This window comes from Anneissia japonica, unplaced genomic scaffold (genome assembly GCF_011630105.1).
Source record: "Anneissia japonica isolate Jap-2015-1 unplaced genomic scaffold, ASM1163010v1 scaffold439_len473750_cov173, whole genome shotgun sequence".
Lineage (NCBI taxonomy): Eukaryota > Metazoa > Echinodermata > Crinoidea > Comatulida > Comatulidae > Anneissia > Anneissia japonica.
This window is the reverse complement of record NW_022691745.1, coordinates 168,870-178,171: the sequence shown is the minus strand read 5'-3', so window position 1 is coordinate 178,171 and position 9,302 is coordinate 168,870. Positions and strand designations below refer to the sequence as shown.

The window sequence follows — 9,302 nt, the reverse complement described above, 5'->3', positions numbered from 1 at the left end:
ATGTCATCAGCGTATTCGCTTTAAAGGGGCATACAATTTGTTGAAATAGGTGAATTCGGTCCCATACTTAATACTGCACGCTGCAGTTTATAAAAGCATACCGGTAATGACCCTGTTTTAATTTTCCCCCAAATATAATATTGTATACGTAATTTCTTTCACTAACGCCTACTACCACTTCCACTGTTACTGTACATCAGTGCTATTAAAACTTTGGTATAGTATGAAAGTCAACGAGCAATCTTCTACAATAAAAACAACAATAAGAGATCCGATAATTAATCGGACTAGCGTATAAAAACTGTTCTTGGAAACATCTTCTTCTTAACCAAACCATAGACTATCCTAACCAAAATTTAAAATTTAAAGAAGATAAAACAAAAGCAGAGGAACACATATCGATAAGCCAACGCTGGCTGATGTTATCATTTCATTAATTGGTTGTATATATATTTTTTCAATCTTGTATTCTCTCACACAAAAAAATATGTCACAAACAAATAAGCTCTAATGGTAGTAATATTCAGACATAATACAAACGTCTGCTAAATAAGTATAATGAAAACAGCATTTATAGGACCATTGAGAGTATGACAAATAATGTGCACTCTTAATATGTAAATAGTACTTCTTTACATTACACGAGAGTATTAGTACTCAAAGGAAGAAAGCATTACATTTAGAAAAAAAATTGAAAAATGAAACGCTCTATATCTTAATGAGAGTGCATTACTAATTAATAATTAAATTGGAATTGTATTTTAATGTGTGCATGATATATATATATATATATATATATATATATATGTGTGTTTGTGTATATATATAATATATATATATATACATACATATATATATATATATATACATATATAATATATATGATATGTGTATATATTATATACACACTTCTTAACTTATTCCCTGGGTAAAAAAATATGAAAATTGTATTAATTTAATCTTTTACAAAATGTGCAATGACATTTTCTGTGATGATTGAAATAAAATAATGGGATACACCCATAAAATATATATGATATGTGTATATATTATATACACACTTCTTAACTTATTCCCTGGGTAAAAAAATATGAAAATTGTATTAATTTAATCTTTTACAAAATGTGCAATGACATTTTCTGTGATGATTGAAATAAAATAATGGGATACACCCATAAAAGGGAGAAAAAATGTGCAGTACCTTACTCGTCAGATTGTGCATTGATCTACTGTTATTAAATCTAACTTAAATTAAAAAATTAAAATTAAAATTAGCTTTTTGATTCTATAGTCTTTTCATACAACGTTAACGTTTTTGTCAGCAAATTTAACACATTTGTAGACCCATCAATAAATCATTAAAAAAACTCTTTTTCATGACTTTTTTTGAAATTTGATAACTAAGTGGTTATTTTAAATGAATACTTCAAAGCATTATGATTTGTTGAGATTCCTTTTTTTTTCTTTTTTTTTTTGTTAGGATCTACTGTTATTAAATCTAACTTAAATTAAAAAATTAAAATTAAAATTAGCTTTTTGATTCTATAGTCTTTTCATACAACGTTAACGTTTTTGTCAGCAAATTTAACACATTTGTAGACCCATCAATAAATCATTAAAAAAACTCTTTTTCATGACTTTTTTTGAAATTTGATAACTAAGTGGTTATTTTAAATGAATACTTCAAAGCATTATGATTTGTTGAGATTCCTTTTTTTTTTCTTTTTTTTTTTTGTTAGGTGGGGCAGGGAAGAAGGGTTGCTGTATGCTAATTAATGCAAATTAGGTCGACTAACAGTTATTAAAACGTGTTACTAGTTTACTTGTAACTTGCATAACGGTTACGAAGGTTTCTTTTTTTTTTTTTTTTTTTTTTTTCTCGCCCTTTTAATGTTGCCATTACAACAATCATATTATATGTCAACATTTGCTTCTCAGCCTTTTTAGGTTCCTCTTCTCGTAGTGTGCAAGGTAGAAACAAATAACAAATATTGTAGCACTAAATAATATTAACGTGAAACTCTGTTAAATATTGAAGTATTCGCTGCGTGTGTTAAGATTAGATATAGGGCGGATGTAAACCCTTAGGTGATAATTATACACTTATAAATTCAATAGTTCCCTATTTACCAATAAAACTGGTTTCAATGTATATTGTATTAACGTTAATTTTTCATATGTTGTAGATATGCATATTGGATAGAACCTTTTAATAGCAATTTTTATTTTTGCTATATTTATTTTTTTTTACAACGTAACTAACCACAACGTAAAATAATACCTCAATATTTTGTCGTATATAATATAGAGGGCGGTATACTATATAAGGTAGGTTCGGTAAAGAAACGGGTAATATTACAATTTACTGTATTTATTTATTTTTATTTCAACAGAACTGATCAATTGGACATAAGAATAAAAATTAAACTAGACGTTTAACTTGAACAAATCAATTAAATTTAAACATAAAAATGGGAAAAAATCAGGAAATGTTTAAAAAATAACAATTTAATTAAGGGAAACATACAAATAATAAGTAACAAAATGAAAAAACTAAGATTGACACATTAAAGAGAAAAATAATTGATATAGTAAATTAATCAAGAATTAATGAGAAAATAATTAAAAATTACATACTAAATAATATCTTATAATAAAGAGATTTATTAAAATTTAAATAATTTACTTTACAAAAACAAACAAAGAAAGCAAAACCAATATTCAAATATATTGCAATAAAAAGAAAATTTATGGTCACAGGGACACAAGATTGGATGTAATGTAACTTAGGGTAGATTTGAAAGAAGAGAAAGAGAAGGCAGAACGAACAATCGGTGGAACAGAGTTGTAGATGTAAGGAACATTTTAGCTGAATGTAGTTTTAAAGATTTCTAAATTAGTCTTAGGAATGAGAGGATCATCTTTAGTGATTTTTCTTGTGGCCATACAAGAATTGCTAAATGACACGTACTCTATAAAGAAAAAAAACACCTTTGTAGACTTTTAAACATTTAAATCTCAAAATTAGAAAGTATTTGCAAATTGGCATATTATCTATACATAATAATAAATCCCAGATGCGCGTATCCTCTTTATAAAACGCTCAGATATAAATAGCTCAATCAAATCGTACATATATTAGCAATCAGCATTTGATGAGGTGTCACTACAGGATTTTGGTGAGGGAGAATTTTTTTTTCTGAATATGAAATGATACAAAACTAGAGACGTTAACGCGTGTATCGAATATTTATATTTGGTAGCAAACGTGTGTACTGTACTTCGACTGACAACATGACACAAGCGATGAAGTGCTCACGGAAGACAATAACACACAGGATGCAGGCGATAATACTCTTGATAACTGAGCTTCTTTTGGTGTTTCATGTGTCATGTGCTGTAAAGGTCGATAAACGATCAGAGAAAATCCAGGTAAGATATTAGAACATGTTACCTATTTTATTAACTTAAACTACAGGAATCCCTCCAATTAAAGACCACATTATCCAGGTTTATCAATATCAAGAAATTACTTTCGATTCATAACTACAGGTCTCCCTCCAAATAATTACCACTTTTGGGACCGGATTTTCCATGGTCTTTAACAACTTTGGTCCTAATAACCATATAATAAAGATAAGACATTTGTTAATTTGCGACCACAGGAAAGTGGTATCTAGGAGATGGTGTATAATTTGAGGGGTCTTTAATTAGAGGGAGACCTGCATTTACTAAATGTTGGGCTGACATTTTGTACTGTATACAGTACTAGTACAGTAGGTCTACTTTTTATCATCATCATCATCATCATCATCATTATCATCACTTTTATTATTATTATTATTATTATTATTATTATTATTATTATTATTATCATCATCATCATGCTCAAAACGATCATTACCATCATCACAACCAGCATCATCATTATAACTATCATTATCCTCATCATCATCACCATCACCATCATTTTTATTATTATTATTATTATTATTATTATTATTATTATTATTATTATTATTATTATTAATTTGTATTATTATTATTATTATTATTATTATTAAAGGTCTATTCATTTAAAATATTACTAAAGAGTGGCAGTGAGTTAAAAAAAATGTATTCTCAATCAGCCAATATATTTACTCAAGAATCCTTGATAAAAGAGATAAAGTATTGAAACACACATTTAAAACATGACATTAATATATACATATCAATTAAATTAAAATTATATTAAAGTATTCTTTTACTACATCACTCAAAGGATTTTTTGGATAGATATGGCTACTCGGACTTCAAGAGAGCTGAAGCTCCTAATGACATCACAGCCGGAGATACAGACCCGTTCCGCTCTGCAGTGGAAAGAATGCAGCGATTTTCTGGGTTGGAGCCAAGCGGCCAAGTCGATGATGAAACATACAATCTGATGAGTTCGGCAAGATGCGGAGTTCCCGACATCATACGTGAAGCAGACGATGTTGAGGGCTCTGGTAGTGGTGTTATCGAACCAGACGAATTCGTTACTGGCCGAAAATGGGGGAAGACTACACTAACATACAGGTGATAATGACGTCATTTATCACCAATACAATACTCATCATACCCACCGCAACATGGTTCTGAAACGCTTAAAAGCTAAACACACTAAACAATCAATCAATTCTAGAAACATCATGCAACTGATTCTTATAGTGTTATGATGCCCTAATTAAAAATGTAATTCTTGCCTATCTTTATTTAAAATATAAAAGTGTAATTTCCAGCATAAATTTGAAATTGCAATAAAATAAATCTCTTTAGTTTGTATAACCGCCAATAAAAATTACATGGCATGAGTTTGAACACCGTTGCCACGCTTCCGTGTAGAATATGTTGAATAATATCTACATTCGAATTCATATTTGAAGCCAAATAGTATCTACTGTGGCTCATTTATTTTCCTATTATCAACACTTCTTATCCGATAGATTAACAAATTTAAGAATACATATGTTACGGATGATGTGGAACAGTTTGTAAACGTAGGGGGCGCTAAATTATTATTTAAACGTTTCAGCCAGCAGTTGTTAATAATTTATGGTTGTCTGTGGATTGTATAACATTAAAAAAAAAAAACCTTTTTATAGGTTCAACTGCACATGACTTTGTTGAAGGTCAAGACATTAACAAATAAACCATGTGATGTATGTATCGTGTATATGTGCTAATCTTGATTTCTGCTTCTGTGATATTTTAAACATTATTAGGTCGTCGTATAACATTTTGTTCATATATTTCAAATTTTGTAGGTAAAAAAACACTTCCGAATCCACCGCCAACGTACACAGTAAGGGAGCCGGATGCCTGTAGTAAAGGGTTCGATGCGATGGTGAATCTAGGTTCTGTTCTCCTTGCATTCAGGGTAAAAATTTTTCTTTTATTTTTCTCTGAGTTCTGAGCAGTGAATAATGTCTGTCTCTTATACACATCTAGATGTGTATAAGAGACAGGTACAAGGTGATATAGCTCTGATGAACCTATATAAAAATGTTTGCCTTAATACTTTCTATCATTAGGATTTTTGAGTATACGAAAGATCTCCCGAAAGAAGCAGTCGACGACGCAGTGGAAAGAGCTTTCCGCGTATGGTCAGACGTTTCATCACTTGTCTTTAACAAAGTGGAAAGTGGGCCAGTTGATATAGAAATCCATTTTACAGCTATAAGGCACATGGATCGTTATCCTTTCGATGGTCCAGGCGGCACGCTAGCCCATGCTTTCCAGCCATCGGGATGGAGAGGTCTAGGAGGAGATGTGCACTTCGACGACTCTGAAACGTTCACAGTCGAATCAGACAAGGGTATGTAAGATCTGTATGTGCTTGTGTAGTGTATCCTTTAAGAGAAAATAATCTCTTAAAGTGGTGCTTAGGAAATTTCGCCAAGCCTATTGAAATTCGTATTATTATATGAAGGAACAATTTATTTTAAAGCTTCAAACTATTATAAATACCGTTGCATAAATTAGGGTATAATATTACTAATATTTTTTTTTTCTCCAGGCATAAACCTTTTTCAAGTAGCTTCTCACGAAATCGGTCACGCACTTGGCCTTTCACATTCTAAAGACTCTTCAGCGCTGATGGCGCCTTACTACAAAGGATTCGTTGCTGCTTATAGACTACCCATAGATGATGTCAGAGGAATTCAAAAACTTTATGGTTAAGTTGTTATCTCCGCCAAGGAGGTTATGTAGTCACTGTTGTCTGTCGGTCTGTCTTTCTGTCTGTATATTAGCATGATTACGCAAAAACATATGAATGGATCATCATAAAATTTAGTGGAATCGGACGAATATGTCAAAAGAACAAGGTCGCGGAAATTCGATTTTGTTTTTACCCTAAAGCACAAAAGAAAATAATGGAATCGGCCGATTGGTCAGTTTAGAAACAACATTTGCGTTGATGTAATTTAGATTAAATTTCAGATAATAAAAATTATAATAGGCCTATTTACCCACAAGTCAAAACATAATTGCAGGCTAACAGAATTCAAAAACTGAATGAAAACATTTTTTTTACGAAAAACCCGTACTGCTACATGTCCAAGCAATCTTGATTACGTAGCGTGTATCGTGGTAACTATGCAGCCATTTTGTTTTGTCGAGTATTTACAAGTTTTGTATTCAACTGGTCGTCTTCTTTTAGTAGGATTTTACCACTGCGCAGGTGAGCGTGGTTTAACGAAGAACGACCAGTAGAATACGGCAAATGTGCCTGAATACGGCTGACGATTCCATTATTTTCTTGAGAGTACTCTGCAGCACTCAAGAAAATAATGTGCCTGAATACGACGAGTGATTCCATTATTATATTGAGCGAATACATAAGCTTCGCAGACCATACACGGCCTGCGTATTTTTTTTGACCGTCTTCAGGTATACATAATATAGTTATATAGATAAAATTAATGTGTTGAAAACTAATTATACACAGTACTCTAAGATGAATTCAAACTTAGTTAAAGCATTGTGTATCTTCATAGAATTAGAATGAGAACTACCCTACCACGTTTCGTCATAATAATGATAGGCATACACTTGATTTGAATGGATTCATATGAATCTACGTGTTAATCCAGCTTAGCGATGCTTACAACATGTTAACACTGAGAGAAGGATTAATTATTTTAAAGGTGAACCAACTCAAAACACGGTAGTAATGAGCCAGCAATATTAAATATTTCTTTTAGGTATAATAATAATAATAATAATAATAATAATAATAATAATAATAATAATAATTATTATTATTATTATTATTATTATTATTATTATTATAATAATAATAATAATAATAATAATAATTATTATTATTATTATTATTATTATTATTATTATTATTATTATTATTATTATTATTATTATTATTATTATTATTATTATTATTATTTGTTTATATACAGTAACACCTCTCATTTGGAAAAACCCTATAAGGGGACATCCATATTAAAGGGATATTTTTTGTTTAACCACAAACGAATGAAAGAAAGTATTTTAACACTATAACCAACTCATTTCCAGGAGATACCCTATTAAAAGGACGCTCTCCTTTTCCCGAAGGTATCCCTTAATGTGGGTTAAACTGTATTTGTTAATATTGATTGCTTTAAATTACAGATCATAATGACAACGTCTCACATTAAAAAAAAAAACACACACACACACACAAAACAAAAATAGGAATAAACATATATAACTACTGACAGACTGTAAAATGTTGTTGACTTGTCTGTGCTAATCTTGATTTCTGCTTCTGTGATATTTTAAACATTATTAGGTCGTCGTATAACATTTTGTTCATATATTTCAAATTTTGTAGGTAAAAAAACACTTCCGAATCCACCGCCAACGTACACAGTAAGGGAGCCGGATGCCTGTAGTAAAGGGTTCGATGCGATGGTGAATCTAGGTTCTGTTCTCCTTGCATTCAGGGTAAAAATTTTTCTTTTATTTTTCTCTGAGTTCTGAGCAGTGAATAATGTGGGACTGTGTTTTAATTAATCAATAAAAAATTAGCATAATTTTCCATTAATAATGGAAAAATGTGAAATTTAAGGTGTATGTTTATTTGTGGAATAAAGATATTGAATTGCAAAAAAAAAACAAAAAACACAATTCTGATGCGGCGTAGGCTAAAAAGAATAACCAGTAAAAAGCGATGAAGGGTCAGTACCGGTATGTTACTGTTATATGAGTTATAATAATAATAATAATAATAATAATAATAATAATAATAATAATAATAAATAGTAATAATAATAATAATATACTTTTAAAATTACTGTATTATTATTATTATCATCATTATTATTATTATATTTTTTAATCTAAACTAATTACTCTAGCTTTGAGATACCGTAATCACTTTTCAAGTCCATGGTAATGAGATATTGTTAATCACTTGATCTTGAAAATTCGTACATGATGGACACGAAACGTCGATCTTTTTTGTCAATACATTTTGTGTTAAATTTGTATAGTAAACGTCTGTTGATTTGTAATTATTTTTAATAATAATAATAATAATATTATTTATTATTATTATTATTATTATTATTAGGCCTATTATTATTATTATTATTTTTATTATTATTATTACGTTAAATATACAATTTTATGCAAAATATTCACCCTCAATAAGGCTATGCACACGGCTGGGTTAGTACATACACGGGCGATAGTGCTGATGATGATGACGATGACAATGATAATGATAATTATTTTTCTTTTAGGGCGATCGACTTTGGCGCATTCGTCTAGGAAAAAGACAAACTGTCTTAACGAAGGATATATTAGAGGGAGATCATATTGACGATTTAATGACTGTACCTGGGCCAGTCGATGCAGCCTACAAGAGAAAGTCAGATGGGATACTAATACTTTTCAAAGGTACGGTGATAGATAATTATTATCTAACCTTTCTTTTTTATTGTTGTTACTATTTTACTTGGCCTAAGCTACCGTAATCTAACCTTGATACGATAAAACTACATATCTATAGATGAGGCGAGAATGTTTAATACCTTGGTCAGCTAACATATTTTTTCGAAGATCATCAGATGAGGGTGAAAAAATAAAAACACAATTTTGTTTCCTTACAATGAGCAAAATGATTTTGCAAAAAGAATCTAGGCGGAGGAGAAATACAAATGAAATTGCATTGATGAATATAAACAGTGAATGAGATCGATCGAAAAATGAATGCTTTAAATGTATAGGCATAATTAATGAAGACATATATATAGGCCTATATATATATATAT

General features: G+C 30.0%; 1 protein-coding gene across 1 annotated transcript in view; it reads left to right on the top strand.

The window, feature by feature from the left end:
* The window catches only part of LOC117100093 (matrilysin-like), a 14,644-nt gene that overhangs the window by 1,523 nt on the left and 3,819 nt on the right, over positions 1-9,302 (top strand). The window contains exons 2-7 of the mRNA XM_033239646.1: positions 3,264-3,432; positions 4,265-4,560; positions 5,556-5,839; positions 6,041-6,199; positions 7,859-7,971; positions 8,772-8,928. Of these exons, the coding sequence (XP_033095537.1) occupies positions 3,295-3,432; positions 4,265-4,560; positions 5,556-5,839; positions 6,041-6,199; positions 7,859-7,971; positions 8,772-8,928 (1,147 nt within the window). The 5' untranslated portion in view covers positions 3,264-3,294. The remainder of the gene's footprint in view (positions 1-3,263; positions 3,433-4,264; positions 4,561-5,555; positions 5,840-6,040; positions 6,200-7,858; positions 7,972-8,771; positions 8,929-9,302) is intronic.